General features: G+C 46.7%; 1 protein-coding gene across 1 annotated transcript in view; it reads right to left on the reverse strand.

Moving 5' to 3' along the window:
* TCOF1 (treacle ribosome biogenesis factor 1) overlaps window positions 1–20,646 on the reverse strand; it is a 42,495-nt gene that overhangs the window by 6,605 nt on the left and 15,244 nt on the right. Inside the window, exons 9-15 of the mRNA XM_083603982.1 lie at window positions 17,903–18,089; window positions 13,531–13,682; window positions 11,772–12,005; window positions 10,740–11,031; window positions 9,649–9,737; window positions 5,508–5,715; window positions 2,309–2,833 (exon numbers count right to left, since the gene is read on the reverse strand). Of these exons, the coding sequence (XP_083460108.1) occupies window positions 2,309–2,833; window positions 5,508–5,715; window positions 9,649–9,737; window positions 10,740–11,031; window positions 11,772–12,005; window positions 13,531–13,682; window positions 17,903–18,089 (1,687 nt within the window). The remainder of the gene's footprint in view (window positions 1–2,308; window positions 2,834–5,507; window positions 5,716–9,648; window positions 9,738–10,739; window positions 11,032–11,771; window positions 12,006–13,530; window positions 13,683–17,902; window positions 18,090–20,646) is intronic.

Genomic DNA, 20,646 nt, shown 5'->3' on the forward strand with positions numbered 1-20,646 from the left:
TCACCAGCGAAAAAGCAAATGAAGTTCAGGCCAGAGTGACCCAGCAGCTAGAGGGAAGTGTTTGGTGTATACTACATTCTGCGCAACAAAAGCAATATACTTAGGCAATCTCTGTATATTAGAATGTACAGGCTACATGGGAAGGATCGCGGATGCAGTTTCTTACTGCAAAACCACTAAAATGGTATTTACACAAGAATTTGTGAGAACTTTTCAGAATCTCAGCGTTGCCAATGCTGGGTTTGCAAATGCTGGTGATCATCTTGCCCTTTGGGAATGTGCAAAATAAGCCACAAACATTCAGCCTTTATATATTAAATGACTTTCCAGTCATGTCTCTGGTTTATAGAGGGAGAAACTGAAGACATTCCTTGCACAGATATCAGACACCCCATTCTTTTTTACATTAGTGATTCATTTGCCCAGCGTCTGGATCAACACAGCCATATGTATATATCCGTGCATAGCTGATTTTTCCAAAAGCTATATATGTTAAGTCAGAGCCTCATCCTTGCCCAACAATATAGCTGTAACTCAGCTTTGTCAGAAATCTCCCCTCCCATCTATTCCATTGCCCTTTCTCATCCTCTGCTGGAGGAGGGCTGGGACGGTCTTTCCCTGTGTGAGGAAGCAGCAAAGCGAGAGAGAAATCACAATGGAAGTGTACTAGCAACAGGAATGTACCAAATCTTAGCAGGAGCCTCACACAGGCTGGAGCTGCTCTTTTAACAGAGAATGATTAAAAGCCATCATCCCCCCACCCTCTCTGTGTGGTAACAGCAGCTCTCAGCACTTAAAGGCAGCTTTAATACTGTAGAGTCATCAGCACAGATATCCACGGCTTGCTCAATTACTGCTAAATGTCACAAGAACTAGCAGCCCTTGCAACTGAATTTCATTCCTCCTGTGAATCTATGCATGGAACTGGGGTGGTACTTTTCCATTTGTTTTTAAAAACAGACCCTTTCCTATGTAGGACAGAAGGATGTTCCCTAGCTCAGTGGGGCCACACAGATGCCTGGCCATTTAATAGCGGGAACTTCTCCTCTTCCCCCTGCCTTGCCAGGACCAGCAAAATGGGGGGGAATAGAGCTGGGAGTGAGAGTGCATGCACCCAATTGAAATGTGCAAAAACACCACAACAGCAAGGGCTGCCCTTTTTATGGGACATACATGCATATGGCTTCTGTCCTTTCCTGCATTTGCAGAAAATGGTCCTTGCTGCTCCAAACTGCACGGCAGAAATCCCTTACAAGCACAGGCACGGCCTTAAGTAGGAAGAGCTTTGCTGAGTAAAGCAGCCAGCTTATTCACTGGCAGCAAAGAAACTCCAGCCACACGGTTGCATTGTTTGGGAGGCAACAGGGAGCAAAGGGAGCCCAGCCTGATGGACCAATTTATATGAGGATAGGGCACATCAAGCTGGTCCTAAGTTTGAGATTTAATTTTCACACCCTGCTTTTTCTGTTAAACCACCACCAAAGCAGCTTACTATGCAACGTAACGGAACAAAATAGGGACAATACAACAGCAGGCCCTATTCAGATGCTCTACTTCTGCATTAAATCAAAACCCAGAGTAGCTCTTTCCCCTGACATTGTACAGGGCTGGTGTCTGTAAGGAGGCTGCGTGCAGCTCCACACATGAAAGCCTCCCTATCTTCCCTGCAGATGCTTGGACGGGCACCACGTGGAAGGACTACTCAGCACCTGTGACACAGCCCTGCCCCCACCGTTTGACACAGAAGCAGAACACCTGAAGCAGAACATAGAACTGCATCAACTGGGTGCATCCACAACAAAAGGGGACGCACACAGGCTTAGGGGAAACAGAAGGATGAAAAGTTGGGATCGTGTTTTTCGAGACTCTCTGAACACAGGATTCAGAGTCAGCCTTCTGCGTAGCTTGGCAGAAGGGTAGAGAAGGGCAGGCAGCCACAGCCTGGTGACCCCCAGATTCGCTGGACTCCTGACTCCCATCAGCCTAGGTTAGCATGGTCAGTGGTCAGGCATAACAGGACTTTTATAGTCCAAAGCTTCTGGAAGACACCAGGATACAGAAGCCTAACCAAAGCCCGCTGAACAGACGGAAACCTGCTGGTCTGAAATCTTGCATCCTTTGCTTACTAACACAAACGCACACTAAGCTTTCTTGCCAGCTAGCAATACCACACGAGCCCATCTGGGGGCAGCAGAGCGTGCTGAATAGGGCAAGGGACACCTGGGATTTTAGGGTGTGTGTGTGTGTGTGTGTGTGTGTGTGTGTGAGAGAGAGAGAGAGAGAGAGAGAGAGAGAGAGATGCTCTTACTCTTATCAGCTTTCTTCTCTTTGCTGCCTTTTTTCTTTGGTGTTTCGCTGCCGGTTGAAGACTTGTCTTTCTTCTTCTTCTTCAGCTTTTTCGGCACCTCTCCGCCACTCTTTGCTTTCAGCTTCTTTCCCTTCGGCTCGCCCAGGCCAGCATCCCCAGCTGCCAGCTTTCGCTTCTTGGACGGCTTCTCTTTTGCCCCAGCCTTGGAAGATTTGGTTGCTTTGGGACGCTTGACTGCCGCAGCAGGGGTGGCTTGGGGCTCTCCCTGGGCAGCTGCACCAGGAGCTTGGGCTGCGGCCTCCTCTGAGCCAACTTGTGCGGTTTGAGTGCTGGCCAGCAGGGTGAGTGGCAACTGCCCTGCAGGTTTCCTTTTGGTGCTGCCGTTGCTCTGGGCCTTTGCGGCAGCTTTCTTTGCAGAGGCGGCTTTGGAGCCGACGCTTCCCGCTCCTTTTTTCCTTGCTGCGGCCCCCTTAGCCCCCTTGGTCCTTGCCACTTCCTTTCCGGAAGAGGGTAATGGGCCAATCTCTGTGGAAACATAATTGAAAGAGAGAATGACTCAAGTGCTCTTGACAGCCTTACTAGCTGCTGAGAAGCTTATGCCTCTCCAATGCCTCCTACTTCCAAAGCACTGCGGCTCATGGGAGGTAAATCAGGCCATGCACCAAATTAGGAACCAAGCTTCTTGTTGAATGTTTGACAGCAGGAGAAAAAGGCCCAATTTATAGAGGGGTGAAGCCAGAAGGTGGTGCTGGGGGACTCTTTGAAGCCTCAACCTTTGGCCTGTGGTCCCTCAGGGTTCTGTCCCCCATGCTATTTAACATTTACATTAAACTGCTGGGAGATATCATCCAGGGTTTCGGGCTTCTGTGTTACCGCTATGCTGATGACACCCAGCTCTATGTCTCCTTTCTGCCTAAATCCAAGGTAGGGCTGGGCAATGTTGGGTTTTCAACATTGCGATTTATCACCCACCAAACATCGTGGTTTGGCAATGTTGAAACAAGCTGCATCAGCTCCTGCCGGCAAGGCGTGGGGTGAAACTGCCTCCACTCTTACTGAGCTGAGGCACTTTCAACCCCAACGCCTTGCGGGCTGGGGCCAATTCAGCTGGCCCCAGCCTGCTGCTCAGGAGTGTCTAAAAGAGCCCACACCCCGCAGCTGGCTCCCAAAAGCCAGAGGCGAAGTGGGGGATCTTTTGAACTTCTCCCTTGAGGGGGAACAACAGCCGCCCCCCTTCAAGGGGGAAATGTTATGAGCAGCTGAGAAGCCCCGATCCTGCTTCTGCTGGTGGCGAGGGCAGTGGCGCACTCCTCAGCCAAGCAGTTTAAAGAGGAAGAGGGAGGAACAAGCTGTATGGCACCTCGCTGATGCAGCTTGTCTCTCCCTCTGCTGGTATGAAGGCAGACGATGGCGGTTTCACTCAGCGGTATATCGCTGGTGAAACTGCGGCTTTCTGAGTCCCTCTGCCTCCAGCTGCAGCTCATTTCTCCCTTGGCGCTGGCAGCAGAAGGACTCGGAAGGCGGTGGTTTCACCAGCGATATACCGCTGAGTGAAACTGTCATCGCGGTCTGCCCCTCATACTGATATATCGCCCAGGCCTAATCCAAGGAAGCTGCCTTAGTACTAAAGTGATGCCTGTCTTCACTAATGGACTGGATGAGGGTGAACAAATCCAAACAAGACAGAGGTTGCCTAGGCTGACTGTCATCAGAAGAAACCCAGAGTTTATCATAGCGTCCAAACCCAGTCAACAAGAGCATCCTGTAGCCCATGTTTTGCCAGCATTCAGCAAGAAATAAAGTGTCTTTTTCGTATTTTAGCAGCTACGTTGTGTGACAGTTTGCTCATTTAGCTGGCCATATAACAATTTAAGAAAGCAATCAGAAAGAGGAAAGGTAGGAGGACACACTTACTCTCGCTAGTAACCCTGGGGAATGATCCACAAATCCAACACCTATCAGTTATTCCCTTCAGGTGTCCTGCCCAAGGGATTCATAAGACCACACACACACAAAAAGCATCCCTGATGTGTTCCTGACGGATGTCCAACAGGTGGCAGCAGAAGACTTGCTTGTGCCGACTAGCCCTTATTTTAACGATTCATGTTCTTGGTCACAGAACTTTACAGAATCCCAGGACACAAACGGAAGCCTTGCACTTCAGACACCATGGCTCCAAAGTGCTAAAGTTTTAGCTTTTTAGAAGAGATTTCCCCCCACTTGCTTCTGAAAACCACCTTTTTGGTCAAAAACAGGGCAGAGCCCCCTAAATTGCCTAAGCCTAGGGATGTTAAAAAAACTAGATATCTCACGTGACACAGACCCCCATTTTAAAATGTCTGCCACCACCCCAGACATTTAACTGAGAAGATGAGCAGAAGTGGACTAACTGCTTCCCTAAAGTGGCAGGGCGGGGGAGCAATTCCAGCTTACAGGCATCACTCGGCACATAGGCCTATCTGGCCACGCCATGGGTACCAGCCCCTACACCTGATGTCAAGGTGTGGGGCAGGTGAAGTCCTGGCTCAGCTGAAAGGGCAGGAAAGCACGTGCTGGGTCTTTCTAAGCCCCTTGCAAAGCTCTCTGCCAAGAGCCGCAAAGGCAGTATCTAATGATACTGTGCTGTCAAGGTGATTGACAGGTAGGCAGCCCAGGGTGGCGGGGGAAGGTAACAATCTGGCTTGCTGCCCTCGTTTTGTTCCCCATTCCTGTCCTAAAGAAAAACAAACAAACACTACGCAACACTTCAGAACACAGCTGCCATCTTCAGACGAGTGACCTTAAGGGTGATGCTACGGCTATGGCGTGCAAGCTAAGAACAGACACACTGCATGGGGTTAACCCTTCAGTGCAAAATACTGTCCCCACCCACCTGAGGAGAGTCACTAAATATGTCCATGCAGAAATCCGTGGCTGCTATACCCTCTCCCTCCTCCCCCAGCAAGTGGAAGATGTCAGAAGTTTCATGTCACACTGAGTTTGGGAGGAGGCAAAAGTAGCAGCTGAGACTCATTGCTTTAACCCCTCCTCCTGCCCACCCTCCAAGCTGAGAAATGGGGACCTCCTCACTTTGTGCTAAATACGAGAGCTCTCAGGCGGTTGGGACAAGTAGACCTGTGCCCATAGCACATCATGACTGATTTACTTGAACATTCCTCTCCTCCAGGCCTTCTGTAAGGATTCACCCTCCAAGACTAACCTGTCTTCTGCCCAACTATTTCCTTAGCATCGGCGTCCGAGTCACTACTGTCACTGGAAGAGCTGTCGCCAGAAGCCATGCTGATGGGAGGACCACGAAGAGCAGAGGCAGCTTTTCTGGAACTCTGTTTGGATAGCGCAGGAGCGGCACCCTTCGGCAGAGTGGGCGGCGGGGTCTTTATAGGGCCCACGAAGCCCTTTAAGAGGGACTAGAGGAGGGCAGGGGGTGGGGAGGAGAGAGAACACATACACAAGTTAGGAACTGGAAGTTATTGAGGGATGCTGCTATCCGTCTTCAAGCTGAAGAGCATGGAAGTAGTACCTTACAAATCACCACCGGGTAGCCACTTAACTGGATACTTTTTCATAGTCCTGCTGCAATACTGACAGGTGAGAATCCAGGAATGTGGTTCTTCAACCTCTGTTTCTCTTAATTTTAATGAGGCATCAGAGCATTGGTGGAAGGTGGGAAGAGCATGAGCAAGGAAATGTCAGGGCAGGTTGAGAAGACAATGCTATGTTGCCATCCGCCTGTCTCGAGAGACAATGGGGTGTGTGTCCGGGAGTGAAGTCCAACTGCTGCGTTGGCAGCACTGAAGTGACTTCCCCGGGGCATAAGCCTGGGCTGTGTGTATGAAGTCCTGGACTGCCCAGATGGCAAGACCCCACTCTCAACCTCGCTGATGTTGTCCGAAGGAAAGCAGAGCACTATGCTTGGCAGCAGCTTGGCTGCAGGAGTTGCTGGAAGGAGACATACAAGGCTCCATCCAACTGTCTTAGAGACTCTATTCCAGATTTGTGTAGTTTACTCCTTAGCCCTTTCTTCTCCCAGGGGTTTAGGATCAGAGTTTTCCTTCTCCTAGATGGGCTACCTTCCCAGGTTGACGAGCCCCACCTGCCTTTGAGAAGACAACAGGAACATAGGCCTTTGGGTCCATTGGGTCCATCTGGCTCAGCTGAGCCTAGACCAGAGGTCATTGGATTCCTGTTCTCATCAGCCCTAGCTCCCATGGCCAATGGCCAGAGATGATGGAGTTGTAGTCCAGCACCATCTACAGGATACCGAGTTGGCTCCTCTCTCCAGGGTTGCAGGCTGGATTGAACTTGGGACTTTCTGCATGCAAAGCAGATGCTCAACCCTTGACTTATGGACCAGTTAGGTTGCTAATTCCTCCAGGAGGAGGGAAAAGTTTTGCAGGGAGGTGGGGGTGCTATGTACAAGGACATATTAGTGAATTAAGCTTTCAGGTAGAGTTATGACCAGCCTTAAGCCCGCTGGGACCCGGGATCATCTGCACCATCATCACAAACAAACGTGCCTCCAAAAGGATCTAGCATCTCCCCCCCCCCCCCTCAAGCTTCCGAGATGATCCAGTGGCATGCAGTCTGTGGACTAGAGGGATTAGCTTAGCTCCCCATTATTCTGGTAAAATTACACACACACAAACCTCGGTGCTTCATTTCTGGAAGAAACCCTTCCTTCTCTCTCCTCCCTCCACCAACCCTACTTCTTGAGGCTCTTCTTTAGTCCACTCTAGGCAAGCCAGAGGGCTGCACTCCTTGCATGGCAGATCTGAGGGCGTGTCTGGTGATCTGGTGGCACAGAGCGGCCTGATTATATGAAGCTGCCTGATGGCCCCTCTAGCTCTGTACTGTCTACACTCACCTCCACCTTGCCCCAGCTGTTTGTGGAGTATGTATATGTATCTAAAATTGACGATGCTCAAACCCATTCATTCTGCAGAAGAAGATTTATACCCAAAGGATGGTATGTAATTGTTTGTGACCATTAGGACCCACTGGAATGACAAAATGACTTGCAGAGGCTGACATGTTCAGAAATTTGCTTTATCAACTCAACTAGAGCCACGGCCTTCTCGGCTGCGGCTCCAATCTGGTGGAACGCTCTGTCACAAGAGACTAGGGCCCTGCGGGACCTGACATCTTTCCGCAGGGCCTGCAAGACAGAGTTGTTCCACCAGGCCTTTGGTCAGGGCGCAGCCAGACCCCCTCCTCTGGCAACCTGCACAGAATTTTGCTTAATGGTTGCCATCAACTTGATTTTAATTAATAATTAATTTTTATAATGAAATATTTGTAAAATGTTGGATTATTTTGATTGTTTGACTATTTGATTGTTGTTAGCCGCCCTGAGCCCGGCTTCGGCTGGGGAGGGCGGGATATAAATAAAATTTATTATTATTATTATTACTACTATTATTATTATCAGTAGATCAGTAGAGTTCTGCTCATAACAAGCTGAATCCTACTACTTAAACCATTAAGTTCTACTGTTGTCAGTAGAAAAGGGTGGTGAAAGTTGATGCCTCTGAACATGTGCAGAGTGGCACCCTCTCAAGTGACTGCTGCCTGTTCAAAGCAAGCCCAGGTCATTCCCTCCTTCACAGCCCCATTTTCTGCCTCTTATGAGCCCGTGAAGGAAAACACACGACGAGTCCCGCCCCTGCCTGCCCCAGTGAGGGTAGAAGCAAGGAAGCAGCTCACAGGCTCTGGAGAAAGGCACAGGGACAGAAAAACCTGTCCAATGCTTCCATTCCCCCTATTGGGAGGCAGCGGGGAGAGAGAGAGCATTTATGCCAGTATTTTATGGGTTTACAACACACGCAGTAAATTTGCTTCTCTGTTCTCTCCCTGTTAAGCACGCATAGGGGAGGCTGCTGACCATTACCACACTCCCAGGCTCACATGCAAGTCTAATGCATTGCAGATGTACGGCTCATACTATATGCTGCTCATAAAAGGACATTTTATAGCTTAGACATGGCTTAAATTGCAAATAAAGAATTGCTGCCGTTTGCCTAACACAGCGCCCCTTGTTTAACCGTTGCATAGCCCTGCAGTTTCACCCTGGACCTCTCCCTTAATCAGGCAGGGCAGGTTAACATGAGGTCAGACACAGATATAATCAAGATTCTACTTCCAGGAAGCACCTCTCATTCCGCTCAGCAGGTGCATTTAAGATGACGACACCTTTGCTGAACCTATTCCTATTCTCAGTTTTCTTATGAGTAATGTCAATACCAATTTTTAATATAAAACGTGCAATAAATGTTGAACCCATTTGTCCTGCACTAATATAACCTTACATTTCTTATCTAGTTGCATGCCTCCCTCACCCCCAATCTCTTCCCTTTCACACCCCATGCACTTATCTTACAATGAAGGAGCACTTTTTGTCATTTACAAACAAAATAAAACCACCTCACAAAACCACTGGGTCAGCCTGAAAGGAAAAGAAACACTGAAACGTCAAAATTTTAGGCACCCAGATAATATCAGTATGGTGAAAACCCTCATTTAAACAAATTAGCTTTATATTATAGACATAAGGAGGTTTAAATATCATTATTTTAAAAGCCACTTTAAGTTCAAGAAAACAGTGCATCTTATCACGGGCTTATGATATCGGGTCCAACTTAAGACTGGGGGTCACTACAGACCCCAAGTGCTGTTCCTGAATACTGTAACTATGTCCTGAAACAACAAATTATCCTTAAAGCAGCTTCTTCTTTCTTTTTGTTTTACATTAAATTGGAAACATTTTTAAAAAAATTATCACTTTTGGTCATGACTACAATACCATATCAATAAACATTGAACCCATTTGTTCTGCACTAATATAACCTTACATTTCTTATCTGGTTGCATGCCTCCCTCACCAGCTTGCAGATAGGGGAGACCTTCCTTCACCAGGCTTGAGTAAGCAGCTGTAAGAACTATTTTTACCAATCACACTTAACATCTGATGCATTTACAAGACCAGTAAAATGCCCTTCTTGCTCAATGCAGTCTTCCCTTATGAAACTGTGAGGCAGGGCTATTGTGTCTCCAGATGGGGTTCAAGACTGATCCCCAGGCCCAAGACTGCTGAAGTGAGCAAAACTCCAGTCTGTACAGTGTTAATAGCAGATAACCATGCAGCTGAATGGTGAAATCCACACCTTGCTGGCATTACTTATAGCTATGAGGCCAAGCCTTATAGTACTACTGTCCATCTTAAAAAATCCTTTGTGCAGACGTGCACCATTAAGACAAAACATCAAATGTAGCAAAATGGAATGTGTACCAGTGTTAAGAGCTGCCTTCTCAGCATGCAGCCCCCATCAATAAGGAAGCAATACCTGCGAAGCCTCCTGGTCTTCATCACTGCTGGTCGCTTCAGATGAGCTCTCTGGCTTCTCCCCCACTCCTTGTTTCTGTGGTATGCTTGCTAAAAGAGAAAGAAAGAGGGGAAACTGCCATCTGTGAGACTTCTAATGCTGCAAAACTGTTGCGACACAAAGAGCATCTAACTGTGGAGACAGTGCCAACCCAGGAGCCTTATGAACTTTTACCCACAGAGTTTGCCCATCCCAACATTGCCAAGGTAGTTGCCGCAAAGGGTACATAGAAGTTTAGGTGATGGCCACTGGGGTTGCTTCAGCTGTGCTATAGGAATACCAAACTTCCCTTACTTCTTTTCTTTTTTCCCCCCAAGGTAGGCAAGTGAGGGAGTTATTGGGACAAGAGTTACGTGACCCTTGGGCCCAGGGAAGAGGCAGACCACTTTCAAGACTACTTCAATTACCACAGGCAGCCCACTTAGGGGCCACATTTCTGAAAGGAATTGTGCCAAATTCTACAGTGCTCTACATCTCGCATCTAGAACTAGTCTCCTAAAGAAGGTTCAGCATACTTAGGGTTTCTTTGAGGGCAATTTTTTTAATTAAAAAAACAAACAAGAAAATCTCCTTGTGAGATCAAGAAAACACTGTGAGAAGGAAAACCATAAAGTTCTTCTCTAGTGCCCTTGTAATAAGACAAAATGAAGATATAACCAAGGAATTTCTCCCATTGAGACTTGGCCAATTGTGCATGCGCTCTCTCTCTCTCTCTCTCTCTCTCTCTCTCTCTCTCTCTCTCAAATTTCTAATGTGAAATAGCCACTGAGGGTGGGGAGGATTAACTGGAGTCATGGCTTAGCCTCATCACCTATTTCCTTGGCTCAGTCTTGGGATACATGGTGCACCCCTAAGGATGAACAAGAATGCCTATCCCCTCAACATCCAAGATTCCAGGTGAGAAGCTGTGGTTTTCAGATGGCTAAACACCCTCTGTAAACATGCCATGAATAGGCTAGGATCCTTCTCAGCTTCTCACTGTCTTGTTGCATCTCTTCACTGTGCTTGCCACATTCAAAGGTAACTAGAATCCCCCCCATCTCATCTCTTACCAGGCTGTGGGATCTGCTTGGTGGTTGTCGATGCCTCCTCCTCACTATCCGAGGAACTGCTGCTTCCAGAACTCTCCTTGTGCTTAGGGATCCCATCGGGTTTATCAGGCGGAGCCTGGCTTACTTTAGGCTTCTTGGAGGAGCTCTGCTCCACCTTCCCCACTGTTACTGCAGCAGGGCCTTGGCACTTGGTGGAAACAGAGTTGGGTGTACTAGGGCTGGCCTGTGCACGCTTCCCTGGAGGAGCAGGTGTTTTTACTGCTTTCGGCAGAAAAAAGGGATGAATGGGGGGCTGCAGGAAGATACAAAATCAGAAATGTCCATTAGAAGTTAAAAGAAGAGGGTGCAAGCTTCACAACCAGCCATTCTTGGAATTAACGGACTATTCTTATGCCTAAAGAAAGCAGGTTCAAACATTCTTGTTTCTATTGCCACCTATCACGTATGAACAATGCAAATCTTCAGGGCAACTTCGTTCCCCATCACTGGGTATTCCCTAGGAGGCCAGCAACAATGAAGCCCAAGTAGTTGATCTTTATTTTTTGTTTTAAAAAAGCACGTTATTATATTAACAACTCCCAACGCTGGTCTTGGGAGATAAAATGGCTGATCCCTGTTTCTTTTGTAATTTTTATACTTTTTTTAATGGATTTGTAATTTTTATAGGTTTTGGGCCACCCAAGTGGCATGTTTATACTGGAAGGATGGGATATAAATGTTGCAATAAACAAAAGAAAAGAATTTACATAATTGGCAGTAAAGTGCTATCACTTAAGAAAGATCAGAGGTGATGGGAGGAAGGCAAGGGAAATCCATGCCAGAGAGAAGTAAAGCAGCCCTACCAAAGTGCCTATGGACAATGACAGTCACCATGGACCCTTATGACACTTGTAGCACCACTGCCTCAAGAAGCTACTGAGAAGGGAAAGGTGTCATTAGCGCTGGGGACCAGGCAGCTTCACACCTGAAGTCTGAGCCACTAGTACAGCTGCACTCTTTGATTCTGTGCAGCAGAACGGATTCTCTTTTTACCTGTTTCACAGGCTTTGCAGCCGCCACCTCATCCTCTGAAGAATCAGAGCTGTCGGTCTCTGAGCTCTCTGCAGCTTTCTGGAGAGAGGCAGCTGCAGGCTTCATTGGGCTTCCTGTCCCAACTTTTCCTGCTGGCTGAGCATTGCCTGCTTTGCCTGATGTGGCACCTGCCATCTTTGCAGCTGGAGTTTTCGCAGGAGCGGGTGTGGGTTTCTGAGTTTCCTGAGCTGGTTTCTAGGAAAAGGAAGGATTATTACATAATTAGATTGTGAGAAGAGCAGAAGCTCCATATGCATAGAAACTCAAGGGAATTTATTTCTGTGAAGGTCTAGGTTACCAAACAACAAATACAACATATAACAAAACATGCACATTTATTTTTTGTTGTTAAATTTCTGCTTCATCTTTCCACTTGCCCTTATGTTGCCATTCACCTCACATTTTTAAGGTGTTTTTTTTTTAATATAAAAAAGTTTAATTGCTGCCTCCATTAAGAAGACCGCAGTTGCTTCCCCCAAGAAGCAAGATGATAGTAATGGTGCTCAATTAACAGACATTATTATTATTGATAATATATAATTAGTCATTTTCCTAACAAAACTGACCCAAAGCTACTTACAAAAATAAAACATGGCTAGCTTGGGTACGTTTCAGTAATGCTTAGAGCATTGAAGACACATCTTGAAACAGAATGGTGTTTTGTTTTGTTTTTTGCAACCCTGTATGTAAGCTGCAAGCCTTCCTTAGATTTTTAGTTTTCAGACAAAATACTATTCAGATTGTTAGTTACCAGCCTCTCCCAACCTGCACCACTGGCTGGAGTTTTTGTGGGGTTTTCATGTGTTTTTCATAATATGCTACACCTGGCACAATAATATAAAATATATTTTATGCATCCAGCATGCATATATTGTATTATATCCTTCAGCCGTGATGTATATGTTATACTTGGATTAATGAAAACAATCTTTTTTTAAAAAAAACAACAACCCCAAATCTGTCAGCTGTGCAAAATAATAACTACTTATTTATTCACCACTAGGAACAGTCTTGGCAACTCCTGCACTGGTTCTACCTAAGCACCTGCTCGTTTCTTCTTTTTTGAGACTTCCAAGGAACAGTGGCTTTTACACGTGGAAAGCCCTAGAACTGTTTTCAGAAGCAGATCTGGAATCCAAAATGTGGAACAGATATTTGGGGAGGGAGGGGACAATGAGGCTACTAGAAAAAAGAAATCCCACTATCTGCAAGCACTAGGTAGAGCTCCATGCAACCTCAAGGCCAGAGGAGTGTTCCTAGCCGACCACGACCACTTCATACTCACTCTGTGTCCTACAGCCTGAGCTGAATGGCACAGCCGTTGAGTAAACACAAATGCCCATATCTATAGCTAGGGGCTGTGAGTGCACACAGTCCGTTACCTGAATGAGCAACTGTGAGCAAAAGGGGCCCTGCACACACAGCAACCCCTTCATAATCTCAACGCCAGATCTTTTGAAGAAGCCAATGTCCCACTCGTCAGATTTTCAGAAGCAGGAGGCCAATTCCAGATCCTCATCCTCATTCCATGCTAAACAGCCAATCAGCAAATTTTCGGGGCTTTCTTTTTATATTCTAAAAAAATGGTTCTGAACACACCAGACGCAAGCACACGCCTCAAGCTTTGCAAAGCAAGCAACCATGAACTTAGGACCAGGATGCGAAGCACAGCCGGAGTTATACAGGTGGGAGTTGCTGCCCTCCTCACTTTCTCAGTTACCTGGGTGAACACTTTGTCTTCTTCAGAGTCAGACTCATCGCTAGAATCCTGGCTACTGTCTTCACTCTCCTGGGCCTTCTGAAGTGGTCCTCCTGGTGGGGGCAGGGACTTTGCAGCAGACACCACCTGAGGTGCAGCGTTTGCCTTGGTTGCTAAAAGGAAATAAGGAGGTGAGACAACAGCTCAGTGGGTTAAAGCTTAAGGGGGCTGCAGCTCAGTGCCAGAGCATATGCTTTGCAGGTAGAAGGTCGCAGGTTCAATCCCTGGTGTCTCCAGGTAGGGCTGAGAACAATTTCCCTAAAGAGCCACTGCCCTAAACCCTAAAGAGCCACTGCTGGTCATTGCAGTCCAGGAACATTAGGCCCTCCAGATAGTGTTGGACTACAACTCCCATCATCCTTGACCATTGGGCAATGCTGGTTGAGGCGGAAACTGGAGTTCAGTGACACCTGGATGGCCACAGGTTCCCCATCTGTTGTGGACAATACTGAGTTAGATAAGCCAATGGCCTGACTTGGTATTGAGGCAGCTTCTTATGATAAGGTAGCATCATCTGTAGATAGGAGCTCATGCACTCTGGACCTGTGGCTGCAGCTTCTTAAATGAAAAAAGGAACAGAAAGGAAGTGAAACACAGACTTCAGGAACAGCCCCTGCTCTCTTGGAAAGGTCATGTCAGTGCTTGCTGGTGGTTTCCTAGTACTGGTTGAAGAAAAACAGGAAGGAATTGGAGATCACCACAGTTCATGGTCCCACTAGAAAAGCTGGACCCTGAACCAAGAACGTCTTCCCCTCCAGCTTCTGGACAAATATGTCAGGAAGTCTGTTGGGATCCAGCCTGCAGCCGTGAAGTCTAGATCTTATTAGCAGCTACCTGCTGGTGACAGATAAGCTGCTGTCTGGTATTCCCCCTCCCCAAACTACAAAGCCTGTCAAACCTACAAGCAGGGGAGAAAGATTTTTAGATGCAAGCCTTTTTAAAAAAAGCAAATCCATTGCACTGCAATTGAAAAGAGAACTCATTGAAGGACAATTCCAGGGTCTAAGCTCCCTGGAAAAAAACAATACAGTAATGCCTCATCTTTGTACAGTTAGTTCAGATAGACCAAACATGATAACAGTGTGGGGAAGTTTCCCAATATCTCCATTAAAACCTCACACACTCTTCTTTTCCATGATCAGGGTGGCAAAAAGAAAGGCATTGCAAATGCATGTTAACTCAGGGAAAGGGGTCATAGTTCAGTGGGAAACACTTGCTTGGCATACAGAATGTCCAGGGTTCCATCTTTTGCTGCAGGTGATGGGGAAAAGTACTTTGCTGGAGATTCTGCAGAGCTGCTGCCAGTCAGAGTAAAATATGCTGGGCAAGATGGACAAAGAGCTTGACTTTGGATAAGGCAGTTTCCTGCCTCCTGTGTGCTGGTGCCAAAGGGTAGCAGGGAAAAGACTAAGAGCCATGCCAGACATCCTAATAACTCACACAAGGTCACATTCAGCCATGGTTTACTCAAAGTAAACATAGAAATTATGTTTCGGAGTAAACATTGACATTGATGGATCTAAATTAGTCGTTTCAATGGGTCTACTCTGTGTAGGCCTAGCAACGGATGCAACCCATGCTCTGAAAGATGAGAGGTGATGGTTTTAAGGCACCAAGCAGTAGTCAGTGCAGCACACGTTTAAATAATATGCACTATTCAAGCATGCTACAGTGGAACCTCGGTTTTCGAGCGTCTCAGAAGCTGAACAATTCGGAACCTGAACACCAAAAACCCAGAAGTACCGTATTTTTTGCACCATAACACTCACTTTTTTCCTCCTAGAAAGTAAGGGGAAATGTCTGTGCGTGTTATGGAGGGAATGCCTACGGGTGGCGGGGGGGATCTGCTGCAGTCGTGAGCAGAGGATCCATGGTTCCCCTTCCTTCCCTCCTCCGTGGCTCACTTTGAAACAGCAAAGCGGGAGAAGAGCCGCTGAGTGGGGAGGAGAGAGGGACAGAGAGCCTGCTTCTTTAAAGGAGCAAAGCGGGAGAGGAGAGGAGCCGCTTACACGAGTGTAAGCGGCTCCTGTCCGGTTGGTTCCTTTAAAGCAAGCAGGCTCTCTGTCCCTCTCTCCTCCCCACTTAGCTTGCTACATAGCAGCAAAGTTTTTCAGCTGGCTAAGCCAGGGATGAGCGGGGAGGAGGGAGAAAAGCAGAGCCGGCTTGCTTTAAAGGAACAAAGTGGGAGAGGAGAGGAGCCTTCTCCCCTTATACCCCTCTCCTGCATTATTAGCAGCATCCTTCTCCACACACCCCACGTGTGCTCCTTGTCCCTTGATTGCTTTTCCTTCCCTCCCCACTTAAAACGTGGTTACAAAGCACGGATCCACATGGATCCTCAGGATTTTTGCACTGGGTCACCCCAAATTCACCATCAGATCACATAGCATGTCCATGGCTACATCTTGTACCAAAAAAATCACGCACCCACTGTTGGCTGGGGCTGCAGTGGTGCAAAAACGTGGTTACAAAGCATGGATCCATATGGATCCTCAGGATTTTTGCATTGGGATACTCCAAACTCACTGTCAGATCACATGTCTGTGGCCACAGCATGAACCACAAAAATCATACATCCACTGTTTCGTTTAGAATATTTTTTTTCTTGTTTTCCTCCTCTAAAAACTACGTGCGTGTTATGGTCGGGTGCGTGTTATAGAGCGAAAAATACGGTAATTACTTCCATTTTTGAATGTGCCTTGGAAGTCGAACGGCCTCTGCTGTGTGTTTTCCCATTTTTTCAATGGATTTTGCCAACCACCCATTGATCCTCAGTTTTCAAATGTTTCAGAAGTCAGTCTTCCGGAATGGATTACCTTTGAAAACCAAGGTTCCACTGTACTATGTCACTACATTTGTGTCCCAACCTACCTCCATGAAACTTGGGGTGGTATGCACTGAAGTTACACGCATTTTATCTTTAAGCAACACTGAAATGTAAAGTTAGGCCAAGAATTTGCCCAAAGCTATTTAATGGGTGAGGGAAGACCAGAACTTGAGCTGCCCTATGCCAAATCTCCCATTCTGTCTGTCCGCTGAGTGCAACATGCTCAATCTCTCATTTTTAAGGTTTTGCATGAAATAAGCTTTCAAAAAGACCACGGAATGGGCCAAAGAGAGGGTACACACACTTCCATAACTTTTTCTGTTGCTAAGCGTCCTTGAATTCTCGGGTTTACATTGCAACAGAACATCTTACAGTGGGTTCTATTATTTCATGGAAAGAGGCAGCTTCTACAGGAATGTCAAAATTTTGGAGAACATCTAGTCCCTCAGGGCTTCTCCTCCTTCATCACTGTAAGATTCCAGGCATATTTTTTACTGCTCGTGTTATGAAACAGTGAGACCTGCTAGGCAATTTGGGACATAGCATTTGCTGAAAAACAGTCTCTGAACAGAGATATCCAGTGTAGGCTCATGCTGTACCACAGGGATGGATGGATGGATGGCTAACTCTCCTCACGCCTCGCACTGTCCCACAGGGGCCTGGGAAACACCCCCTAGCCAGTTCCAGAGGCACCATTCGCTTGGGGAGCTTGTAGCCAGGGCTGTTGCAACAAACAGCTGTGCAAGCCTTTGGGAGGCAGAGACGCAAGAGGGCACCAGAGGGGCGAGGGAAGGAAAGAAGGACGGAGATCAGTGTTGCCCACGGCACCCCTGACCATCATTCAAGGCACCCCAGGGTGCCATGGCACACTGGCTGAAAACCATTGGTGTGGAGTAATAAAGTGATAGCTGTGTACAAAAATTCCCAGTCACAAAAACTGAATGCAAAGCTCTCCCTGGCTCTGCAAGCTGTCACGCTGGTTTCCTCCCATGACTTAAGATGGTTTCACACCAAGTCTTTCAACTTCACAGAAGCAGCAAAGCAAAGAATATTCCAGAGAGGGTTTCATAGCTGCTAACAATGTTCCTTTATGAATAGCTCAAGAAGCATGAAGCCATTTTTACTGGCTATTTTCTTCAGCCTCCAAGGGGAGCTCATCACTCAGAAATGGAACTGCTTGGCAAACACTATGAGGAACCAGAAACAATGAGCATCCCCCCCTTCAAAAAGTACAGTCCCTTCAGCCAATTTGGAAGTATGTTCTGAAACAAAACAAATACAGAATTGGAACACTGACAAGTTCCTCACATCAGTTTCAGAATAATTGGCATCTGTTCCTGTGTTTTGGCACTTCAGAGCGCATTTTGTGGGTGTGGGTGTGCGCGCTTTTACCCTTAGGGAAGCTGTTTGTTACTCCAGAGCCCCCAATGCTCAGGCAAAGAAATTTTACAGAGAAGCTGAAAACAAGAGGCCCCCAAGCACCAATGAAAACCAGGGGCTTCTTACCGAAAGGAGGTGGCAGGTTCTGTTGTGTTGGAGGAATCATTTCCTCCTCACTGTCAGATGAGCTGCTGCTGCTCTCACTCTCCATCTCCTTCCCCTTCAAAGCACTCGACACAGCTTTCGCCGGGGTGCCTGGTTTATCAATCTGATTTTGTCTGGCTCCAGCGGGAGGCTGAGGAGTTTGCAATTTCTGCACCACAGGGAAAAAACAAAACACACACATCCGCCATCAGTGAAGGATTTATTTTCATGGCTGAAGAGTTTATTTGAGTTTCATTGGTTTCTTATGATTTGCCCCCAATCTGTCTCCCAAAACAGGATAAAAAAGGGATATTCCTGGATGGGAAAGACTGATAATTACAGTTTTTAAGTGCAACTGATATAGACATGGCTATTTTGCATGACATCACCTTGCCAACAAAGGTCGGAATAGTTAAAGCTATGGTTTTCCCAGTAGTGATGTATGGGAGTGAGAGCTGGACCATAAAGAAGGCTGATCGCCGAAGAATTGATGCTTTTGAATTATGGTGCTGGAGGAGACTCTTGAGAGTCCCATGGACTGCAAGAAGATCAAACGTATCCATTCTTAAGGAAATCAGCCCTGAGTGCTCACTGGAAGGACAAATAGTGAAGCTGAGACTCTAATACTTTGGCCACCTCATGAGACGAGAAGACTCCCTGGAAAAGACCCTGATGTTGGGAAAGATTGAGGGCACAAGGAGAAGGGGACGACAGAGGACGAGATGGTTGGACAGTGTTCTTGAAGCTACGAACATGAGTTTGACCAAACTGTGGGAGGCAGTGGAAGACAGGAGTGCCTGGCGTGCTCTGGTCCATGGGGTCACGAAGAGTCGGACACGACTAAACAACAACGACAATTTTGCATGACCTGAACTCGAGTTCAGACATGAGAGTTTAGGACTTGAAGTGAAGGAATATTCCTTTAGGTTTGTCTTCCCCAACTGTGGTGTGTATTCTCTGTTGAATCCCCAGGGACAATCCTACAGCTGTGAAAGCCCCCTCCCATAAAAGTGGCATCCTAAAGCAATGAAATTTCATCCTTTAAAGCAGCCTTCCTGAACCTCGCGCTGTTCAGATGTTTCGCGCTGGAACTCCCGGCAACCAAGTGACATGGGGCGGAAATTTTTCCGTTTCATAAATGTGTTAGTAACAATGAATAGATGCCAATTGAAAGAACAATTTTAGGCAAGTTTCAAAGTTTTCAGCTTTGTTTACGAAATGCAAGTAAAATAAAGCACGCTAAATTAGATCACTCTAGGCCCTAGGGCATCAGAATTCTTCTAGGAGCAAATTAGTTCAATTCGCACAGGACACATTTCGGAAACACCTCCTCTCCTGGAGCTCATTGGGCCGAAGAAACAAAGTAGAGCCTTCTCTTGGCATGCTTTGGCTGGCTGCAGAAGCAGGTGGAATGGGTGGTTTGTGATCCTGCAGAAAACCTGTGCAGCTGTCTGCTACTAGTGCTTTGAAATGCCTTTTATCTTGGCTGTTTCAGCAGCTACATGGTTGACTAAATCATTTGGTTACACTGAACTGACTGGGGTAACTGTGCCCCTGAAGGACCAGGTGCGCAGCCTGGGAGTCATTTTGGACTCACAGCTGTCCATGGAGGTGCAGGTCAATTCTGTGTCCAGGGCAGCTGTTTACCAGCTCCATCTGGTACACAGGGTGAGACCCTACCTGCCCACATACTGTCTCGCCAGAGTGGTGCATGCTCTAGTTATCTCGGTCCAGTATACCTGAAGGAGCGTCTCCACCCCCATCTTTCTGCCCGGACACTGAGGTCCAGTGCCGAGGGCCTTCTGGCGGTTCCCTCACTGTGAGAAACAAGGTTACAGGGAACCAGAAAGAGGGCCTTCTTGGTAGTGGCGCCTGCCCTGTGGAACACTCTCCTATCAGATGTCAAGGGAATAAAAAACTATCTGACTTTTAGAAGACATCTGAAGGCTGTTTTAATGTCTGATGTTTAATTGTGCTTTTAATTCTGTTGGAAGCCACCCCGAGTGGCTGGGGAGGCCCGGCCAGATGGGCAGGGTATAAGTAACAAATAAATAAATAAGTTATTAATTAATATTACTATTACTGTGGATTAAAGTATAATCCTATCTTTCCAGGCTTTTTCTCCTTACCTTTGCTCTCACCTTGCCCTAACTAAGCAACTCTGCATGTAAGCCACTTTCTAACACCCCTACATAAAAACACTTTCTAACACCCCTTCATAAAAAAATGAGAGGCCGCCCATTGGATCAGATCAAAGATCTCTCTAATCCTCTTTCCCACAGCAGCCAGCTAGGTGCTTGTGAGAAACAACCCCCCACAAAGCATGGCACTGCAAAGCTTGCTAAAGTGGCTGCAATCCCAGGAGGAAGGAGTGTCTATCAAACAAAATACCAGAGCATTCAACTGCTTGAACAGCAAGCACTACAAAAATATTTAAAAAGGACATTATCTATTATAAAAAGGACATTATCTATTATAAAAAAAAATTGTATTACAAGCTATCAGTTGCATTAACAAGCTATCAGTTACTTTTTCAGGCTCAGAGATATAATGGAAAGCCTCAAGGAAAAAAGAAGGGCTAACTGAATTGTCCTTTAATTAAAAATTGTTTCAGAAGAGGACAGTGCTTTGGCAAATTGAAGTATGTTCCAAAGCAGATGGAAAGGACTAAACTGAACTGAAAAAGCACCAGGATCCTTTCCTTATAATTCAAATGCAGATCTTTC

The sequence above is a fragment of the Podarcis filfolensis genome (assembly GCF_964270895.1).
Source record: "Podarcis filfolensis genome assembly, chromosome: 2".
Lineage (NCBI taxonomy): Eukaryota > Metazoa > Chordata > Lepidosauria > Squamata > Lacertidae > Podarcis > Podarcis filfolensis.